This window comes from Bacillus rossius, chromosome 2 (assembly GCF_032445375.1).
Source record: "Bacillus rossius redtenbacheri isolate Brsri chromosome 2, Brsri_v3, whole genome shotgun sequence".
NCBI classification, from domain to species: Eukaryota; Metazoa; Arthropoda; class Insecta; order Phasmatodea; family Bacillidae; genus Bacillus; species Bacillus rossius.
In genome coordinates, this window is record NC_086331.1 from 114,804,120 (window position 1) to 114,828,075 (window position 23,956).

A 23,956-nucleotide genomic window follows, 5' to 3' on the forward strand; every position below is an offset into this window, starting at 1 on the left:
AAACGATGGCCATGCATTCCTGCTCGTTCACATGGTACCGCCGTTCTGGCTGGCCGAACTTGGCGCTGGCGTACTCCACAACCCCGCACACCCTTGTCCCCCACCTGGTACAGGATGGCCCCCATCCCCTCTTGACTGGTGTATGTCTGAAGGTACAGGGGGAGGTCAGGCTGCAGACGGGCGAGCTGGTGGCACTCGCGGAACTGCCGTTTTACCACGATGGTGCGGGGTTCGTGGGGCGGGTTTTGACTCAATAAGGTTCAGGAGCTTTGACAGGGGCCGTAAACCCTCATCATCCACTATGTGCCCCAAGAACTCCTGCTCAGCCGCGCCCACGGGGCATTTCTGTGGGGCGCACTAGAGGCTGTGTCTGGCCAGCCGCTCAAGGACCAGGCCAAGGTGCCGGGCGTGGTCCTCCCACGACGGTGAAAAAATGATGACGTCATCCAAGTACGTGGCAGCTAACTCGCATGTGTACCCATCTAACACATGTACCATCATGGCCTGGAAGGTCGCGGGGGCGTCCATCAGCCCGAACGGCATGGCACAGAATTGAAAACGTCGGCCGTCAGTTGCAATAAATGCAGTCTTCGGACGGTCCTCTGGACGTACGGGCACCTGCCAGTACCCGGACTTGAGGTCCAGGGATGTGAAGATGCGGGCGTCGCCCAGCCCTGCCAAAGCGTCCATTATGTTGATAAGCGGTGGTGGGGCGGGTATGGTTACAGAATTGACTGGTTTAAAATTAACACAGAAACGCATGGAGCCATCTTTTTTGTTCGCCATGACAATCTGGCAGTTGTATGGCGATTCACTGGGTTCGATGACTCCATCGCGTAGCATTTCTGTGATTTGGGTTGGATGACGTGCCTTTCGGTTGGTCCGAACCCGTACGGCTTCACGAACTGGGGCTGGAGTGGTCAGGTGGGGATGGTGTGCTCTGTGGTTGTGGTACGGCGGAGCATGTCCGTGGCCACAAACACCTGTGGATGTTGGGACAGGACACTATGAGTTCTACATGGGCAGCGGGTACACCATTTCTCAGGTCCGCGAGTGTGATAGGTGTCCCCTGCTCGGCCCAGGCTGTAAACTGTTCGCCGCTCGTGATGGCCAACATGTAGTCTCCCCTCCCTGACCACCACAGTGGCGTCCTCCTACGCTAGCCAAGGCAGTCCCAGGATTAGCGTCTCCCGTAGCCCCTCTACGTCTAGTGCTGCTGTATGGCTGACATGATCCCTGATGGAGATGGTGATGTGCGTGCGACCGACAATACGAGCTGTTGCCCCCTTCGTCGCTAAATGTACCTCCTCTACACATGAGTCAATGTCCCATAAGCTCGAGCATTGAGCTGACACATACGTATAGCTGGTGGCCGTGTCGACAAGGGCATGCACTGGCTGTCCATTCATCCTGATGGGAATCCTGAGTACCTGGCCCGCCCCAGGTCCCAACTGCCCTAATTGGAACGACTCACCGCACTGCTCCAGGGGCGCTGTCGCTGCCGTCAGGCAGTCCGCATGTGCTGCCTGTGTCGCCGGGGCCACCTGGTGTCCGGTGCGGCTCGCCGACGACCCGGTGCGGGCGGCTGACGGATCGGGTAAGCGGCACCCGTCCATCCTGACGGGGCGCGCCGGTGTGACAGTGGAGGCCGGGCTAGGGTTCCAGGGACAGTGGCCAGCCATGGCACTACCCCCTAGCGAGTGTTTCCCGACATGGGCCCGCCCACCCCGCGGGCTTGCCAGACAGCTGCCCGCGTGGGGCAGACGTCATGCCAGTGGTACGTCTCCTCGCGGCAGTACCTGCAGAGCGGGGCCCCCTTGTTTGGTGCCTTGGTGGTTTCCCTGGTTGTGGCACGTCGGTACGGCTGCTCCCCCTGTTGCCTCGGCGCTGGCACCACATACGGTACCAGAGCCCTGGAGTCTTTGGGTGCCGCTAATGCAGGTGGTGACGCTCCTGGCCGTTGGGTAGATGACTCGCGGCCGCAGCGAACGATTTGCTCATTGCGCTTCACCTCGTTCGCCAACCGCACGAACGTCTTCAGGCCCCTGTCAGTAGCGGCCCTGAGGAATGGCCGCAGTTCGGGCAGCATCAGCTGGACGACCACCCCTAGCATGCTGCTGTTGTCCTCTCCTTCCGCCAACAGTCGGTGGAGCCGCGCCTTGGACCCGATGAAGGCTTCTGCGCTCTCCCCAGCCTCCTGAGGCCGGCAGAACAGTGATTGTTTGCACCGGGCCCGGGCACGGGCGTCGTTGAAACGTTCCTCCAGTCTATCGGCGTAGTTGCCCCACTCCATGCCGTATTCTCTGGCTGTGGCCCACCAGTCCATGGCACACCCCCTCAGCTAATCGCAAACCTTCTCCGTCCACTCGTCCGTAGGAACTAAGTATCGGGCCAGCCTGTCCCGGCATGTCCGTAGGAACTTTACAGGGTGCCGTGCTCCTGCCTTGCGAACTCCGGAAGTTTGAGAGTGCCGCCGGGGCGCGGTGCGATAGGGGGCGCTGGCATTACTGGCGGTCTGTCCAGCGCATGCTTGCACGCGCGGCACATGAACAGCCCATTCCTAAAAGTTGAGGAACTCACAGGCCTCGGTACACGAGCAGTGCCTCACGGTGCCACACTGATGGCAGAACGCCACCTCATCAGGCCGCCGATGATACCCCCTCACGCCGCACTTAAGTGTAGACGTCGGCCCTGGTTTTCCGTCGTCAATGTATGTTTTGGGCCTCTTCACCGTGTCGCAGGTACAGATGGCGAATGTCCCCGCCATGGCATGATTTACTGGCAAGCCTGGCAGAAGGCATGCATGGCATACCCCTTCCATGTCTATGCTCACGGCTCCGTCACTGCTCACGTCGATGCGCACAGCAGCGACGCAGCTGCGCCACCCGATCCCTGTGTGAGGCGCGCGTACTTCCGCTCTCACCGCCGTTATCGTGCCTGGAGCGTAACCTGATGCGCGCCTTTATCGTGCCTGGAGCGTAACTCGACGTGCGCCTATCTCCAGGTGCCCGCTCCTTTGGCCGTCTGCGCGTCCGTTCCTGCGCAATTCCTTTGTTCCTACACGAGCCCTTACTGGTACACTAATTTTGAAGCACTATGAATTTGAAAAATTTGAAAGTTAATTAAAAAAAGAAAGCCACACTAGTTGAGCGCCATTTTGACGCTGTCTCCGCTACCTCCTATGATTTTTACGTGATTTTTGTTTGGGTTCGAGATCTCAGGGAGGGTTCGGCCTTGTGGCTAGAGGTAGGGGTTAATGCAGTAGGGCCCCCCGAGCTTTTATGGCCACTCGGGATGCCTGAAGAAGAACACAAAGTTACTGGTAGATACTGGAAGAATTTATTACGCCACAGCCCTATACATAGTGCTGCCCATTCTGGCCGTAATGGTTGTCCCGAATCGAATAGTCACACGCGCAGCCCACTTCCTCAGTGGCGGCTCACAATTTTACTGCGCGTGAAGGACGTACTCTTGCACACGATGCGGCGGTTACAAAATAAACTCTAACATGACAAATTATACCTTGACGAATAAAACACTTTACTATTACATAAAACGTATTACGCTGGGCTAATGACATGTAGGCCCGTATCTCCGGCGACTTTACGTGACTCTTAGATGTGTCCCAGAAACTGACTCGTTAGTAAGTTGGGTGGCACGATACCGTGCGGCGGTTACAGAATAAACTCTAACATGTCAGATTATACGTTGACGACAAAAACACTTCACTACTACATATTACGTATTACACTGGGCTAATGACACGTAGGCCCGAAACTCCGGTGACTCTACGTGGTTCTTAGACATGTCCCAGAGACTGACTCGTTAAAAAGTTTGGTGGCATGTGTCGCCTACTGGCTGCCCCCTGCGGGCTGAAACTAATTAGCCGGTAAGCTAAGTTGTTGCGTGAAGCGCCGACGTAACATCTCGTAGACTTCCCACAGTACTTACGTAATATGCTGAACACTCATCTTGGAGCACTGATTTATTTAAGTGAAATACCTCATGGTAAATTTAGGCCGACCACGGAACTGTACGTAAAAGATTAAGAAAACATTATGACTATTGAAACTACATGTCGGTGAAAGCAAGAGTTGATGGTTCCGCGTTGCACGAAGGCTGCCGGCCTATCCGAGCTCCCTAAGGACACTGACTCTCTCGCCGCGCGCGACCCCCCTTCTCCCCGCCAGCCCTCCCGCGGAAACGTGTGAATTTCGCGGGAAACTGAACCGGCCAGGTTCGGGGCAAGGCGCACAGTGAAACATGATTTTGAAAGGACTGAAATATTAATTGATGAAAATAATGTCTAATAATAACCTGTGGAAAAATATACATAATTTCATTTGTTGTAGTTTGGCGGAGGGATATGCCACACCCGGCCGGATCCTTCCGCCGACGTAGCACTCGTTGCCTGGCGCTCGCCTCGTTGCACGAACTACACTTTGTTGCGCGCACGAGCGCGTTCGGTGCACACACCTTTGCGAGATGTTGATGAGGCATAGCGGTCTATGCAACATAGAGGAGCATTGGCGGTCGGCGTCAGTGTCAACACACAAATGTCTTATAAGTGCCTTGTAAGTGGTTCCCCTTAATTCTTCTTTTAATTTCTTAAGTTAATCCTTACTGCCAATTGTTTCCTAAGGTAGAAAGTGTCTATGAAGTAGTCACAGCAAGCGACAGACAGTATCCATTTTGACTCATGTTTTTATAACTAATTATGTGCATTAATATTTAAAAAACAAATTTTTAAGCCTTCTACCATTTGTTTTTCACTCACAAACTTTAATACTGACGTCGTCCCGACTATGGCATCTAAGCCCGTGCTCCACACCGCTAGTACCAGATCCCGTTTTCGTAGCGCACCCCTAGCCCAGCGGGAATGAGTCAGGCGAGCACCTTGGGCGTGATCCCACTAGACTTGTGCCGTAAATTAGGGATTTAGGCACGTTTTATTTAAAATTTTGTAATCTTAAATATTTTTGGAAATATTTTTTTTTCTCTCATCTTATTTTCTTTACGGCCAGGCCCTCAGTCTGTTCTCAGAGACGAGCTGATTTTCTTTCCCAGCCTCATGCTAGGCTAGCATTCTAGCTAATATTTCTCCCACCTCCAGGCACGTCGGGGACCGGTAACTTTATTTCTTCGCGGGACTACTTTTGCCTAGAGCAGCTTGTGAAGCAGTGCTGAGCCCTGATAACTCTGTCACGAATCGGTATAAGGTTCACTAGCAGCAAGACACGACAGGAGGATCCCGTGGGCCTTGCGTCCCACAGACCATGCATTTTTTGAAGCCATCCCCCTCCTGCTCACCCACCCTTTCTTCTCAGAAGAGAAGCCAGGAGCGACGACCGCACGGGTACGTTAACCGAAGTCAAGGCCATCTCAGGCTTGACAGCCGTAGTTACGATTCTGGACTTTAACGACATCTAGCGACGGCTGTGGTCACTAACGCCACTTGTGGGCGTCGGCAGCGCCGACACCAGCGCTCGTCGGAGGTAACGACAACCTCTCTCCCCCTTATATCTCAGGCCGCTAGGTGGCACCTCTGGTTACTCCATTACCCCCTAGCTTGACACTCTCGTCGGTCACTAGTCGATTTATTAGTACTTCTTCTCGCCACCAAAAGATAGCGCCTCAGTCGCGCAGTCACTCCAGTAAGATCTAGTTTTTTTATACCGGACACCTTCGGGTGGACTCGGTAATTTTCGGCTCAGAGCCTACCCCCCCCCCCTCCCATTCTCTAGAGACCCCGCGCTTATGATATTCTGGTGATATCCCGCTCTGAACTTACTTCGGTGCGCGCCTCCTGACTGACTGGTACCGTTAATAACTGCGATCTTCGGCGAATCATCGACATCGCATCGTATATTATGTAGTCTGCTCAGACTAGAGGGATGAAGTCCCTATCCAAAATTAATATTAACCAGTCAGTAGTTTAGTTGAAAGTAGAGAACCTTAGTTTTTTTAAATTATATATACTTATTTTTTTTAATCATGATGACTTCCGTGTCTACCACGAATCGTGGTTCGGGTTTTCGGAGACGAGACGCCCTCTCCTGAGCGCCAGGACCAACACCCTGTTTTGGTAAGTCTTGACGTCATCCCCCCCCCCTTTAATTTTCCTTCTATTGCCCTTTTGCGCCATTTAAGTATACTGTCTGGAAACAGGTCTAATTCTTTGGAATTTGGACCTCTGTTTCAGACAGGGTTCCAAGTTTGGGGCAACCAAAATCCTTTGCCAGAATATCTGGAGTCGGTTCCTGAGCAGAATTCACCATCTTTAGACCTACTACCTCGATCACCGTCTACCTACAGCCCCGGGTGATACCCGCATAATTCTATTATTCTATTCACGAACTCAAAAAAAAAAATAGTGTAACAAGACAGCGGACAGTAAAAGCAGTTCGAGGAGAAGAAATTTATATTATGTTTTGCAAGGACTATATGTACAACCTTTAAAGTTACCAATGTTGATTTCATTCCTGTTTTTAAATATTTTAATTTTTGTTAAGCATTCAGGGCCGGCCCGATAGTAAATAAGTTCAATTAATATAATAAGAGTAATTGTGAGGAATTTAAGTAAGATCACTTATCAATAAAAAACAGATGTTACTAAGGAAAATTTAATCTATAAAAAAGAAAAAACAATGATTAATAAAATAAGGAAGTCTATAGACGTAACAGTTGTTTTTATTTATTTAATATATAATAACGATCCTTTTTCTCCCAAGTGTTTGTAGGGAGTCTCTAAATTTTCTTTGTTTACTCCTAGTGTCGCCTCTGTTGTTGACTTTTATCGCTATCAATTGAGGGCCCCAGTATTCAGAGTTTCCAAATCTTTTATCTAATTACTTAATTATTCTTTAAGACACTTGGGGTATTACACAGACTCAAATAAACTTCAGGGCACGAAACCCCAGGGGCTCGACCCCATAAAACAATTAAGGAACAAGACGTTAGGACACAATTATTAATTCACAGGCATTAAACAAGTGCGTCGTAGCTACTCCGTGCGAGCACCGCACGCACGGAGTAGACTACGAACCTCATTACCAGTCACCGCGGCCACTGGTCTTAATTAAAGTGCCCGTGACAAGGATTGAGTCAGATTAGGAGAAATCCAACTAGAATAGTTCACAGTGAGATAATAATGTCAATAAATTTACAGTCGCCAACTTGATGCCACAATTCAAATAATTAAATACTATAAAACAGTTGTTTAACCTTAAGCACCCAATTACCAGGTGTTACCCTTTAATTGAGCACCTGGAACGTGTTTTTAGCTTATAATAGAGCAAATTAAGTTTGACGCCGTCCCCGCTGCCTGTTTTAAAATTACTATATTTAAATTAAATGAACAAGGATTTTGACTCGAGGGCGGGGTTCTTTGCCTCATGGCTGCAGGCAGGGACGCGTCAACAAAGGACTCCCCGGGCTGTTTAGGCCACCCAGGAAGTCCTAATTATTAAAAGCACACATAAACGTAACTGGTTTTATTGATACGTCACACAATACAGTACTTCACCTGGTACAGTACATCTTCACGTAACTGGCCGTATCATCATCTACCTTCTCATCTCTGCAAACACGGCGCTCGATTGGCGGTACTTATTCACGTCTAGAGGAATTCCTGAGGACTACCCCACCGAGGGTCGCAGGCTACCCTGAGATTGATAGTGATGACGATGAACGCACGCGGCTAATTTAGCTGTTAAGGAGAGTGGTAGTCCGGACGGTGAGATACAATGATAGCTTACTAGTCATTTATTAAATGGCTTAGACAAAACACTGAAATTATACACTACACAAGGCTGATGACGGAAACTAATACTAACACTTAAACCCGGAAATAGAGTTTACCATGGAAGTGTCCCGGAGATCGGGATGATACTGATACGGCGTTACCGCTCAGGGAAATTATAATGATTATTGAGAGTTCGTCCTCGTGGTGGCGTGGTGCCATGTTAAACTGGGTGCAGGCGCAGTGATACCTGACGTGGAGCTCACTCGCGACCGCAGCACGTCCCAGGAACTGATGCGTTAGAGAGTCAATGTTCGCTTTAGGTGCAATGCCACCCCGCGTGGGCAAAGTTCAATTCTCCTGTCGGAGTTATTAAGGCGTGAAGCGCTGGCACCTCGGCGGGCTGCCCAAAACAATAGAAATATGTATTACACTAAACAACTTGTGGACGAGTCACACACATTTAGTAAAAAACTGTACGACACGTCGTACGGTCGATTTAGGGCCGGCCGTGGAGCGGACGAAAACGGATTTGAAGATATTACCTATTGAAGCTACATACTGATTTTGGCGCGAGAAGTGAAGGTTCCACGTGCGCGGAGCTGCCGGCCCTAGCGAGTGCTGGAAGGCGACTGACGAATCTCCTTGGCAACCCGGCCAGGGAGGGGGCGATTACCCGCAGAAAGCTACGGAGCGCGGGAAGATGTTGATGGCTTGTTTTATGATATCAAAACATTTACATTAACATTAATTACGTAATTATTTAGGAAAACTAGATACATCAAAAGTTTTAGTTAATTCTTTTAATTAGAAATGCATGTGCCCTATGTCTCAGTTGCGCATTGCCACACCCGGCCGGGAGCTTTGCACAATACAGCCGGCCGTGACTAGCATCACACCGTTCGATGCACTGCACTTCCTACGCTGCTCGGCACGCGCGGGCGTGTTCGTTATACATGCCCTAATTCGTGTGTTGAGGACACATAACGGCCTGTGCTCTCAGAGGGAGCACCGACGGCGGCGTCAAGTTGATATAAGTTTTTGGTGCCGACTCACAAATGAGGTGAAAGTTTCCCTCCCTCGCGAGGCGGCCATGTTCGGCAGTCTCCAAAGAACTACTAATCTTTTCTGTCATATTGTTTATTTAATAATCCATTCATGTTGACCCTGCCTTGGGAAACGACATAGCGATTATCGTTTCACCATTGTGGTTTTTATTGTTTTGCTGTTGTTATTTCAGTGATATTATGCACACTTTTTTTTTGCATGGCAGTAAGATAATATATGTTTTGTGAAATAGGGAGGGGAAAGAAGAATAACCTTTATTTTCACATTTAATGGTAATCTGGGGGAAAGTGGCCTACATCTTGAGTCTGTCACATCCACCATTATGGCCTCGGCCGACACTCCAAGCCAACGACCACCTCCCCCCCCCCCCCCCACCCGTCTTCATCCACTCAGCAACGTTGGCTACCCCAACATGGCCGCATCCAGGAGCAACCTTTAACGTCATTCCCGTCTGATACTCTATGCAAACATTGCATAGCAAGTAGGACGGTAGTGCTACCGCTGTTCATAGATGGCAGGTCAGAAAGAATGGTTATTAAGTGAAATCATCCAAATGTCATGGGACATTCAGAGTCATAATAGACATAATAAGTAATAGTATTTAATATAATTGTATAATTGTCGGAATTTTTACCCCCACCTGAGACTCACCACTGCCTTGTCCCGCAACCAGGGATAAGACAATTCGTTTGAAATACATTTCAATCCCGGGATAGGGTTATTTATTTTTACGAATATATATATATATATATATATATATATATATATATATATATATATATATATATTTATGTCGATTCGTATCACAAGTTCTGGTAGTTAATTTACAATTTATTTCTCACCTACACACGAAATTTATTTGTTGCAATGACATTTATTTTATAAATTTTAATGCAGTTAATTACACATAATCTTAAATAATATACGACTCAGCGATAGGCGATAGGCAATATTAAATTAGTGCAGCGAATCATGCATTTAAATCCATCAAAATTTCCTAAATAGTTATCAGCACTATCTGTGTCAACAACTATTCTCCCCTAATATCTCGCCATTTTTTTTTTCTTCATATTTTAGCGTTCAAGTTAACCAGCTAACTATTGATCTATTAACGTTGAACTTTAACAAAGATCCGAGCTCTTATATAGTTAAGTTTTAGCTTTAGATTTATCCTACGGTCATAATACCGGCCCTTATTGTTTGTCTCGTTAACGCTTAATATGTAGCTTTCATTCATTTTTATTTAATGTTGTATTATATGTCTTTTAGAATTATTAAATTTGAGACCGACCAAAGCACATGATCTCAAATTAAGGTATAAAAAATAAAGGCACGTGATTGTATTTACAAGTTCTGCGAAACAGAAGTGTTGTGTACGTTATGTTGAATGAAGTAACGGCGAAAATGCATGATTTATTTTCCATAATTCTTATGTGGCTGTTTATTTGTGATGTGCAGACGAGTATGCCCAACGTATTGCTAAGGGCGAATATTTGCAGTGATTGTTGCCAGTGAAAATGTTCTATTTTCCACAGCTGCTGAAACCAATGTTGCAAAAATGGATTTGAAGTAAAGGAATGTGTATACAATAATATTACTCCAGTCTAGTTCAAGGAAATGGCTTTATTACACAAACTTTTTTCCTCAAAGAAAAATAAAAAGGAAATCATCAATCTTGATAAAAACAGAAGTCTAAGGTGAGCGCCCTATTGTTTTATTTAACTAATGAAAAATTCATTACTCTTTTAAATATCTATTTAGGTACCACCTTGAAGTCATAAGGCATCTCTGAATATTTTTTTCTTATAATTATTGGAGTAATTAGATTATTTTAGTACCTAATGATCTTTGGATCCTAAGTTGAAGTCAAACACTCCCAGATATAAAACACTTAAATAATCACACAGTAGGTATACATATTGACCTTATCATTACTGTTTCTGTAAGTTACATTTTTGTAATAGCTCATTTGTCTGTCATCCATCGGTCAATTACGTGACCAGCAGCTCAGGGCCGGTGCAAGGTAAATTGGTGCCCTAGGCGAAAAACCTTAATGCCCCCCCCCCCCCCCCCCACACACCGGGCACTACAAAAAAATTTTCCTTACCTCAAAATACATCACGTAAGCCTAAGATTTTGTCAACAATCAAATGTAAGCAGGCTTGTGTTTTTTTTTACTTTTTTCATATTACAAATCATAAACAGGTCACCGTGGACTTTAAATAATTACTTATATCAATGTAAACATTCCAAACTGTTACAAAAATCCATTTTCATCTGGTTTCAATAATCATCAAACATATTATATCAGCTGTTGTGTGTCGTGCTGCGCCGCCCCCAGCTACTTGGCGCCTTAGGCGGTTCCCTAGTTCGCCTATATGGACGCGCCGGCCCTGCAGCAGCTGATCAGATGGCCCGAAAAATTCCATCGTTCCATCAAAAGCTTGGCAAACTCAACTCCTGATGGACAGAACGAATGAAATTATAACCTCCATGTCTGAAAGTTATTTTTCTCATATTTGTATATTAGAATGTTTTGAAGTTATTTTTTTATTGTTTAGCTACAGCCATAGTTCTTTTTTTAACTTACATTTTAACATTTTAAATGCTGGTGTTTGAAATAAAAATCATTGTTACAGAAGTGGGATTAATTAGCTACTCACGGTATATCTGAAAATGTTTAAATAAATACCATAGTGAAAAAAAATTTGGTTTAATGAGTTATGTGCATAGCTTACATGATTGTCAAACTAATCTAATTACCTAAATAAAATTAATCTCCAAAATTTTAGACTTACTAGTTGGCTGGATTGAAATGGAAAAAATATTATGATTATTATTGATCTTATACAAAATTTTAGTCTTCTCATTAGTTGGCTGGGTTGAAATGGAAAAATATTATGATGGATTTGCATATTGTTGTAAACTGCAAGGCGAACTGATGTTCGTGTTTAAAGAAAGGTATGAATTAAGTTTTGGTCACATTGTTTCATTTAAAAATTTAAATAAATTATAAAATAATTGTAATACTTACTGTGGGTTAAAAATCAGGTCAGTGAAACCTCAATATTTTTTCTATACCTTCTTTGAGATTAAAGAATTCCTTCTGAGAGTAGGAAGGTTGTTCTAATAGAACTTTTGAGTGTTTTTTTGAATATTCATAATCGACACAAATACTAACACATGCATAGTGTAGTAGCGATGAACTAAACAAGAACAGCAGCCTGGCTACAATGGACTTAAATGTAACCCCATTCTTTTGGTAATTTTGTTGTTTTAGGTGTGAGAAATTTATGCTAGGTACCATAGTTGATAGTGTTCAATCGTAGGGAAAAATGTAAGTATGTACATAATGAATTTCATAATAGGGCAGGAAATTCAAAATAAAATTTAGAAATAATTTTTTTAAAATTTGATGCTATAAATTGTATAGTTTAACTACATGGTGTTACATAAAATATTTTCTGCTTATTCTAATCAATACACATATTTTCTTATTTATTAAATTAAATTAATTTCTCAAATGACAACCTAGTGTGAAATTCAGGACTTCTGATTGGCCAAAAACATTACCTACTTAGTAGTGAGCAAAAGTTTTAATTTGGAGTAAACAATACTTGTAACTGATACTCATAACAATGTATGATTGTAAATAGTAAAATTTGCATCTTCAGTTCTTCCCAGGTGTGAAGATGATGTTTGAAAACCATTTCCTGGAGGTTACCCTCCAGGAAGAAGGCACAAACGCTTAAATCTGGTCAGTGCGGAGCTCAAATTTAAGCGTTTGTGACTTCTTCCTGTAGGGTAACCTCAAGGAAAAGGTTTTCTAACATTGTCCTCACACCTTGGAAGAAGTGAAGATGCAAATTTGGGAGGAAATCACAACTATACCCACCCCTATGTGCGAAAATGTGGTTGAAGAGTTACAAAATCACCTTCATCGATGTATCACTATTGATGGCCACCATCTACCTGTTTTATATTCAGAACTTGTTAAAACCTGGGATACCTATATACTGATTCCAATAAAATAAACCTCATTTCTGTAAGTTGCTCCCTTTTTTTTTAATAGCCTTTCAAAACCTATACACACCTTTGGCCCACTCTTTATAATGAGTTTCCAGCATTGTTAACTCAGTTTTTATACTTTGAAACAAATTGTTCTCATTGATTTGAGAGCCATTTATAACTAGCAACCTTTTTCAAAATGCTTTTGGACCTATAAAAAAAAATTTCTGAGACTTTTATTAGTTTTATAATGCTTTTTACAGATTTTAACCTTAAGTAAAAATTATCCTCAGTTAAATAGGAAAATGGAAAACATTATGATTATTTAGGCCAAGGTGTCGTGAAAAAATCACACTATTGACAACAAAGTAAAATAAGAATAAAATAACTGGAACTCAAGAACAATAAATGCACATAAGAGCTCCATTTTATGGATACTGTATAAATTATTATCACTGAGCATGCACAGTTTAGCTTTGGTGTGAAGTTATGTGACGTACTATGATTTCAGTGAAATATTAAAATAATTGTGTAACATTACAAAAATTCACACTATAACAACTTCTAAAAACCATAATAAAACAAACCATTATAAATTGCACATTCACAGACCATATGCAGTTGTAAAAAATGGATTTTAATATCAAAACATCTTACAAGGATATAACAAATTATTTATTGTAAATGCTGAAAGAAAAAAAATATTGTGTCAGTTCATTCACCTTTCTAAAAAGCTTTTTAATTACTCAGCTACCCAGACTCAGGGTTTTTTTTTTTTTTGAACTGGCCACCAAATGTGTTCAACAAAACTTGCTGAAGAGTTAAATGTGTGCTTAAATTGGAGTTGTGTTCCATCATTTTTCAAAAAGTTTAATTTATCTAAGAAAATTGAGTTTGGATAAGTGCATAGAGGAACACAAAACATATCAAGAAGATATGCTGAATAATCAATATTAAATTTATTTAACTTTGTTGGGGGAACCAACACATTTTTGTTATTTGTGCCTTATCAGGTTTATACCGTTTTTGTTGGTCATTCTGTTATCAACTCATGCATAGTTGTCTCATGGTTGAATATAAACTCCTGGGAGCCATTATGTTTTCTTGTTTCATAATGCTTTGTAGTATTTTGCCATGTAGCACAATGAGCATGGTTGGAGCAATTATTACTTTATTAAGACACATGGTAAAAACAAAAGCTCATCTTAGGGACTAAAACTTTAATAATTAATTTTTTGTAATTTGAGTTAGACAATGTTCCAGTTGAAATGTGTGTGGTTACTTGCAGAGGTGATTTTAAAACTTACGTTACCAAAAATGCATTATAGATCAATTACTCCATGTAGTTGTAGTTTTGTAAGCAGACTGTGTTGTATGACTGTTGTAAAGTATGACATGGTCAATATCTTTGAGTGAACTTATACGCACAAAAAGTATATAATGCATGCAATAAAATTAGTTTCAGGTGTGCATTTACACACTGTAAATGTTATGAAAATTGAACAAACGTATACAGAATATCAAATAAGAAGTGATCTTTTTTTTTATAGCTGGAAACCTTTTAATTTCAACAAAGATCAGATCAGAGTTCTTCTGTTCAGAGAGTGTGAGTGGCGTGGTCGCAAGTTACTTTTTGACACTAAAGTTGTAAACAGAATTACTTTGGATGGTCATAGTTGTAAACAAAAGCCTGGCTGTAAAATGAAGAGTGAGACGAATTCAAGACTTGAAAACTACGTTGAAATCACCGATGGCTATGGGTATCAGGTATGTTTGGAAAAAATTTATTTCTTCTCTCTCATTTATAACCACAGTATTTATAAATATAATATATGCATTGTACAGAATATTTGAGTGGGGGGCTTTATATTGAATGGACCATTGATATTATAGAAAACAAAAGTGCTACAGCTTTTTAAATTAGAAATTAAAAATGAATGCTGAAAATTGTGTGAGTGTAAAGGGTTAATAATGAAAGTATACTAGACTGTATTGGTGAGGGTAGAAGTTGTTAATGATGGTTGACAAAACAAAGAGATAGTCCAGTTGGACTTATTTTAAAGCCTTTATGATAGCTCAACTGAGTAAATGAAAGAAATGTTGAGGGTTAAAAATGTGTGACATGCAATTCGCTAGTTATAAGGAGATTAAATGATTAGCGCAGTAAGGAAGGACATGTAATTTTTTGTCAAACTACTTTGGGGACTGGTGACTGGAACAACAATGTACATTGAATTTTCAGGGTCTGTTGACAGTGACTGACAACGTCTGGGTTTTAATTATTGCAGACTAGTTTCTGCTATAGAATCAGTATCTCTCTTCAGTTCATGATAACATTCTGTTGTTTTGAAAATGAGTACACCTATCCCTCACTTAGCACGTCTTCGGATTGCGCGGATTCATTTAGCGCGATGTTAATTTTATTGCCCCAGTCTTGACTAGCACGAAATCTCGACAGGCAGAAAAAAAGTCGAACACGACACCACAAAGTCTGTTTCAACTTCTGTAAACAACAGATGTGCCGTGGGTTACAGATAGCCAAACGGGGGGGGGGGGGGGGGGGGGGGAAGAGATGCGTGCACAGGTCTGTCTACGCTATCGGCTGTTGTACAAACATCAGCTATAGCAAGTTAAATTGTGGCTACGGAGTGTAAAGTACCAATTGTTTTTACGTCCGCGCGTATGCCACCGTGCCGTACCGTTGTCGCCTGGCCACAAACCAGGCCGTGAACTCAATCTAGTCTAGCCAGTGGCAGGGAATTCACTGAAACAAAAGCAACGTCTGCTCATTCAGATGCTGGTAACTGTACGTGCTTGATCACTCATAATGCATCGCCTTCAAGTATTTGAGACAAAACTAGAAGTATTACGGCGCGCAAATTGTCATGAATGCCACGCTAATGTTGGTCGCACTTTAGTTTTAAGAAAGTCAACTGTGCGCACAATCGTATGAAATAAGGACTCTTACCAAAAGTTTATATAAGTTTGATGCTGTTGGTTGTACTAGCGGCAGTGGCGTCTCGTCAGGGCAAGCAAGGCAAGCAGTGCTTGCCCAGGCAGTTTCCAGACATTCTATTTTTTAAATAAATATTTTATTCAAAATAGTATTTTACTTTGGCTCGTGCAGTTAGGTGTATGTATTTTTTACACTATCTTCTTGGGACCCAATACTGTGCGCTGTGCGCTATAAGAAAAGAACTCGTTGACACACAAAACATGCTGTTTTAGAAGCATTGCTAGGTTTAGAAGCGCTGGTAGGACCACTTTGAACAGGAAGACTGCCGCAGTAGTTTCCTTTCGGAAGGGGGGTGGTATAGTACAAAGGTTCGAGGAGGGGATTGGCTGTAAACATACGTGGTAGAAGCTACGAAGGTAACACTTTCTTGCCGAACTGAAGCGAACATGGCCGAAGCAGACTGTGGAATTCTTCCGCCGACTGCTTCAGCTATGTCCGCTACAGTTCGGCACGGCAGGTGGCGAGGTGGCGTTTCAGGAATGATTGACGTGCCAGTTTCTTGGTACACGTACCAGTTAACAAAGTTTCTGATCACGTATGAAGATAATTTCTTTTGTGTTGGTATGAAAAATACCAAGATTTAATTTTTACTATTCTAGTACATTTTTATGAGGTTCTTCTCTTTATTTTAAGTACTTACTTTGCCATGTGTTGTCTGTTTATATATTTTGTACCAGATATTGGTGATACTAGACTCCCACTTAGTATATAAATAATGTAGAGTAGGTATTTTATTATCAGAATAATGTAAGTCAAACATTATTATTTTTCAAAAATAATTTATAATTTTTAAAAAATGTCAATTTTTCTACCTGTGGAATAGTCAATTTTCAGTTAAGAAAACTACTTAAATAGCACCCTTTTGTACCTTGAAATTCATATTTTCCTGGGGGAGGCCCTCGGACCCCCCCCCCCCCCCCCGAGACATGTTTTGGGGTGAACGGAGTTGTTGCTTCCCCTCATGTAAACCTCACGCCTCGCCACTGACTAGCGGGTATATATTTGACATTAGATACCAGAACAGAAATGAACAGATGGATTCACGTGGAAAAGGTTGTTAAATGAATGTTGCAATGTAAAAAATAATCATTGGCCTGACAGGATTGGTGTGAACCAGGCGGTGATACGTGAATAAGCACTTTAATTTTTGAAAAATTAAAATGTAACTATCCGGACAGTAATATCGGTTTCACTGTCAGTAAAGGATGGTTTGGAAAGGTACGTGACGTGGGTTTAAGGTCACGCCCGGGTGGGCATGTCAGCCGGCTGACTGACGATAAAGTACATAACCACGTATCTCCCGTTACGCGGAGTCGTATTTGTCATACAAAGTGCGTTGGGAGGCATATAAAGATTAATGGTGTGACATATTTATAGTTGAGTGTTATTCAACGCATTTATATTACGTAAAATATATTTTCCTACACAATTTTGGAACACATTAAATAAATTAGCCTTGCTATTTATGGAAACTAATGCTTCAGAATACGCGATTTCAAATAACATGAGCATTTTTAGGAACGAATTAGTCATGGTAAGTGAGGGATAAGTATATCTAAGTTTTTCACCCTGACGATAAAACAATATACTATGCCAAAAATTTGAATTATTGTATAGTTGTTCTACTGGTCCCAGACTAATGTATTACATTAATACATTATCTTCTACAATTTTATTTATTATAAAATTAATTGTTTTGTGACTAAATTTCCTACAATATTGGTGCTTACCCGCTACAACATTGTGATTATTATTATATCGTGGGCCAATTACAGAGCACCTTTCAAATTCGTACCAATAATTTTACACTTTACAACATGAAAACCTCCTAACGTTCTTTGCATTTTCCATCCAACACAATACTTTGTGTTTTCCGTTTCGATCACCTTGGCTCTCAGCCCGAGAACAATGGAAAAAATGTCTGAAGAAATACTTGAACACTCAGTTAAACAGGCAAAAAGTATGCAAAATAACATTTAAGTACTTTCCTCCATAAAATTAAAAAAATACATATTTTAAAATATAATTTATTGCAAATCATGATTACATAAACAAATCCCTAAACCGTGAATTTTTCTTTAGCATACAATCAGCTGTTTTGTACATTATACCAAAAAAACATAACCAAGTATTGTCCCATTAAAAGCGTAATAAATCTTTACATAAATGTTTTATAACTCCAGAGGGTAAGGCTACCCAGTTACAGCCTCAACTTTAAGATTCCAGAATTTTGGATACACTTTAATCTGAAGTCTGCACCATAGAATGCAGGATTGTAGTACTATCCCTTCTCTAAAAAGGGGTTGACTTATGCAAGTCATTAACTGATTATGGGAAAAATGTGACAGTACATAAAAATTTCTCATCCTACAGGCAGTAACTTACTTTTGTCTTTTCAATTAAAAGAAAGCATGCTTTGTAAAGTGTTGTTAGGAGTTTTATACATTCTTGGCACATGACATCTTAACAAATTACTTGCTCTAATAGAGATTCATTCTCATTACCATAGTACAATGTTGCTGCTTCTGGATCAAAAAATATTTTCCCATGTGCATTGCAGACTGCTAAACTCCTTTTTACCTTTCAAACCATCAGAACATTGGCAGGAAACAACTTTGCATACATTGATTACTTAGGAACAAAAAATATAAAACACTAAACAGTAACTATAGTCTGTTGTAAATCTTCGTTTCCGTTTAAAAGTTTTTTTGGACATTTGTGTACATGGGATGGAATGGGTTTTATGTGTTATTTTAGCTCTACCTTATAATATAATCAATAATGCCACGTAGTGTGATTGCATGATCCTCACACAAAAATGTTGTGGACAACTCAAAAACAATAAGCGATATGTATAAAAAACCAGCCTTTTTCATAACTAGCCTTAGTGGTCCAGTGGTATCTTCAGTAAGAAACATTCCATTTTTTAGGTAAATGGCATTTCAGTAATTTAGATGTTTTTAAGGTCTATTTCTTAAGCGTACCTATTATATTTCTGTGATGCAAAATAATTCAGATATTTATGTTAATGCTTTATGTGTTCTCTAGTACTCAAAACCTAGCTCAGATACAATACAACTGGGTGAAATGGTTTTTGGATCTGTAGCCATGACTTTCCAAGGGTCTACTCTGAAAGTTCATCAACTCAAGTCTCCAACACGTGTCATGTGCACCAAAGTGTTCTCAATTGTTAGCAGATTCCCATACAACGGAAATCTCAAGTAAGTGGTACCAACACTAATGCGTTTTTTATTGACTTTTCAGAATTTTGTGTTTTTGTGTGTTGATTGTCTTATTTTATCTCTTTAGTCAATAATGCTGTGAAAATTGATACATAGCTATAGGCAAACCAGCCCCAAAATATACTGCTTTATATTTGTTTGCTCTGTTTATCTCATCTTTTTGGTGAAGCGAATGGCATAGAATGCATAGAGCTAGGTAGAGAATTTGGCCTGTTCATTGGTTTTTTTATGCTTCTACACTTCACCCTTTATGAGTGCTAAGAAGTATACTTTGTAGAAGATTTATCAGTGGTTTATAGTTTGTAATTTTTATTGGAAAAAACTTAGCAGTATAATTGATATAATTCCAATAAAGAAACTTTCCCTCATGGAACTTCAAAGCAAAAACCCACCACCTACTTTAAAATTGCTTTCTCATAGTAAACAACAAACAGATCATATTACTGAGCGAGGTGGCACAATGGCTGAACGTTAGACTCACATTTGAGAAGACCCAGGTTCGAATTCCAGTTCTGATAGCCGGTTTTCAGTTTTCTAAGTTATCCCAAAACCACTCTTAGGCGAATGCTAAAATGGTTCCTTACTACAGGGTCATTGCAAGTTCTTTTTCTATTTTCCTGACTTGCAAGATGTGTGTCTACCTTGTCAATGAGACTGAAAACCAAAATGAAATAAAATTTTAATGAATCTTTTTTTAGTATTGTATCTATTTGTATGAGCCATGAAAGTAGGGATATAAATATGTGCTGGTGGATGGCAAAATACAGCCACTAAGATTTTATGGCAGGTACACTAAAATTTTATTAAATTAATATCTTATAACCAAACCATATTTATATACCCAAAAATGACTAACAAATATATTCTTGAAATTCTTTTCAGGGTTACTTTACAAAATTAAACAAATTTGTTACAAAAGTACACACCAGAAAACAAAGTATAAATATTGGAGGTCTGGTTGTTTGATTTCCCCCCATCGTTCTTGCATCACTTATCTGCTGCTAACTTTTATGTAAGAGAAACATTGTGCTGAACAAATGTGGCAATTCTTTTATTGGCATGTTGTATTTACTTGTTGTAGTGTCACAATGATACAATGTAAAAAGTGTATGATCAATCGCGGTTTTGTAATCCAGCTTATTACAAAACATTTAAATATAATTTGAGTTTTTAGTCTTAATTTAGTATTTTTTTTAACTTATGGGTTATCACATGAAGTTTTTTTTAAAAATACAGTACATGACATTTTTAACTTGTTTGAAGGTTTTAAATAGTTTGCAAGTCTGCACCAACCTTCAAAAGTAACATGTAATCATTAATGTTGCTATGCCCCACTAACTCATACACATTTCCATGGGTTTTTAGTTACAGTAAATACACAATATAATGTAACTGCAGAGCAAAATTTCAAATTTACAATTTACAGATTATCATCTGTATTTCAAGAAATAAAACTTTTAAGTCAGTTTTAAGCTTCCAAATATAAAATTAGGTCCTGTATGTCTCTGAAATATACGTACTTTATGAGTTTTAGTTATGTTTTTTAAAATTATTTCATACATGCATAGCAACAGTGCAGAGCTAGCATGTTTATTAAACTATATTGAAACCTGCCAGTGAATTGATGATATCAGGACTTATGACATTTGACATCAAGTAAATCAAAGGAAACTGTATGCAATATCCTGCCTCCTTCACTCCCTTCCTCAGATAAATAATCACAAGCAAGAAATGCAGGCTAGCTTTCAAAATGATTTTACACCTCAACCGTTTTTCTGTTCATTTTATGCTTCACATGACATGCCAGATCAATTAATCAAAAAAGATGAATCCAGCTACAATATTTTGTAGGGTAAAAAATATTGTTTTATTATTTTGTTATTGCCTCTATATGTTGAATAAACTAAACCAATTCAGAACCGACAAAGGTAGAGTTTTTAAGTAAATCAAACTGAAGTAATTTTTGTAGTTCAGTAAAATCCTGGCCCAGTTATCCCCACTGACACCTTAGTTGGCCTATCAGAGTGTCACAAAAGTCATGAAAATCATGAAAAAGTAAAAAAGAAACTGAAGTAGTACTTGTCACAAAAGTCATGAAAAAAATCCCCTCAAAAAAAAGTAACGGTGCTGGACATCACAAAATTTCTATTTCCAGCAGCATTTTGATAACTGGCATTTTGTTTTTTTAATGCCTGTCTTTAATTAAAAGTCGCAAATTAGGTACATATAATTATTTGGACACTGTTTCACTTAAATAATGTGGAAATCATCTTTAAAAGGTTTTAGCTTTACAACATAAAAAACTAGCAAATTTCGATAAACAAATCAATTTCGTGTTATTTTAAATTTTACTTACGTATAAAAATTTCCCTGTAGTATAAAAAAATGTTAAAAAAATACATGAAGGTTCTGAAAAAGTTCTGAAATTCGTTCACCAGGTGTTTGTAGACACCCTGCTTATATCTTAATTCATTTTCACAGTTTACCAAAACAACTTCAGGTTTCTCAAAATCATCCTCTATTTCACTGATAAGAATTTGGAAGGCTTTGAGTAGAACTTCATTTTGGTGGGTAGCAATCACTGAGGCAGACATTCTTGAACACAAATTGTAAGACAGATGCATGTAGCTTTCTCCATGCACCCTGTTTTAGTAGGAAACAAGATTTGCGAAGTACTTTGCAGTTTTAGTTTTGTTGCAAGTGCTCTCAAAGTTTGGAGCTGCCATGACCTCCCCTACTACCTCAACTACTATCTCATATCTGGCACAAATGGTGGATACATTTCCAAAATCTTTTTCAAAATCATTTATTAAGCATGCATTAAGCAAACAATATTTTATGTACAAGCAACAACCAAGTCTTATATTGTGTGGGCATATTAAAAATAAAACTATCTGAAAATTTTTTTTATCAAAGGCATTACAAATTACAAAAAATATATTGTACTCAGCCACATTAGGTGCACTATCTATTTCTGAGGAAATAAACTGTCCCCAAGCACCTATTGCTTTATTTACCTCCACATCATCAGTCAACACTAGTGTAAATAATGCTGCCAAGCAAATAACTCAACGTACTCTTGCTATCAAACACAAACTAATCGCAAAGCAGTAACGAGAATTTTCTCTGTATACATATTTTTATCATCTACAACTTTTTTCTACTAAGTATGTACTATATTATAACTACATATAAAATAACAGTTGTTGTTTTTGTTTGTATTCAATGGTTTTGTACTGTTCTTATTAGCCACTAGTCAGAGCTAGATTCATGTGTCATAACCTCTCATAGGGGACTCAAAATATTATCTGTCTCATAAAACAGATGTTTCAGTGAGGGTCTCAATAATTTGGTCATGAATATACATCATTATAAATAGCAAACTATTCATAAGGCAACTATATCATATGCATCAGGTTTGTTTTGGAACTCTATAACCAATTCTATTGAGGAATGCAAGCCTAAGTGTATGAAAAATTTTACTTTTTTTTTAAAGTACATGTTATAGCACGATGACTGAGTGGACTGTATACGATAATGATTATAGATGCCATTATAATACAACAATTTAACCGTGAGGCTACACCATAGTACTACTCACCGCCATGATGAAAAATATGACTGACTTCCGGCTGGAAGTTCAGGGCTGCCAACTATTGGCAGAGGATGCTGGATAATGGTTGCCACTACACAGCAGCGCAGGAAATACAACTTGAAGTATTTAGAGACTTCTCATAAGCACTGATTACGTTGAGGTCTAATCAATGTTACTAACACAAAATTACACACACTAATACACAGTCTGAACATTCCGCCCACCTTGAAACATCATTTCAACACAATGGTAGGGGACAGAGCTTGACCACTGGGCGTTGAGAGATCCAGTTATGGTGCGCACAGTAGCCACTCTTGCCACACCATCCTTTCCAGGGTGAAGGTTCTGGATACGCCCCAGGCGCCACTGAAGAGGTGGTGATCTCTCTTCTTTCAGCAGCACGAGCTGATGGGGTACAAGAGGCGTTGCTGGTTTGTGCCACTTATGTCGCTGTTGCAAAGTGTGCAGATAGTCTCTGTGCCAGCGATGCCAGAAATCCTGCTGTAGCCGCTCCACAAGCTGCCAACGATTTAGATGATTTAGCGGAACATTCTGAAGATCAGGCTCTGACAATGTTACCAATGGTTTCAATGTCAAGAAATGACCAGGAGTCAACGCATTGACGTCGTCGGGGTCGCTGCTCAATGGACACAACAGTCGGGAATTCAAGGTGGCTTCCTCCTGGACCAGTACACTATGCAACTCTTCATACGTCAACACCTGCTCACCAATCACTTTCTGAAGATGGGTTTTGAAAGATTTGACTCCAGCCTCCCAGAGGCCTCCGAAGTGAGGAGTGGCAAGTGGGTTGAAGTGCCATGTAATACCAAGCTGAGACACGGCATCCGTGATGGCTTTTTGATGAACAGGTGACGACACTAGCTGTTGAAGCTCCTTGAGGTGATTGTGTGCTCCCACAAAGTTTGTGCCACAATCTGTGTAAATGTCTGAAGATCTTCCTTGCCTACCAATGAAGTGCTTGTAAGCAGCAAGAAATGCCTCAGTGGATAGATCAGAGGCCAGTTCAATGTGGACGGCTTTGGTGGCACAGCATGCAAAGATACAAAGGTAAGCCTTCAAGATGGGTGCCCTGCGCACTCTAGCAAGTTTGATGGGAAATGGTCCAGCATAGTCGACTCCTGACTTAGCAAAGGGCTTGATCTGCTGAACCCTCATGGCTGGAAGATCTCCCATCCTAGGTTGAGCAAAGGATGGTCTTTGCCTGAAGCAGCGCAAGCATGTACGCAGTAAGCGAGTAATGGCATCCTTGTCACCCAAGATCCAAA

The 23,956-nt window shown here is 40.8% G+C and overlaps 1 protein-coding gene across 5 annotated transcripts in view; it reads left to right on the forward strand.

The window, feature by feature from the left end:
* The first annotated feature begins 9,916 nt into the window (after positions 1-9,916).
* The window catches only part of LOC134529646 (tigger transposable element-derived protein 4-like), a 70,324-nt gene continuing 56,284 nt past the window's right edge, over positions 9,917-23,956 (forward strand). For 2 of the 5 annotated variants that reach the window (XM_063363959.1, XM_063363960.1), the window contains exons 1-3: positions 10,146-10,506; positions 14,368-14,584; positions 18,882-19,054. Coding sequence is in view for 3 of the 5 variants with exons in the window: in XM_063363956.1 (XP_063220026.1) it covers positions 10,427-10,506; positions 14,368-14,584; positions 18,882-19,054 (470 nt within the window). In the remaining 2 variants the exon portion in view is untranslated. The other 3 variants (XM_063363956.1, XM_063363958.1, XM_063363957.1) reach the window with 3 other exon arrangements.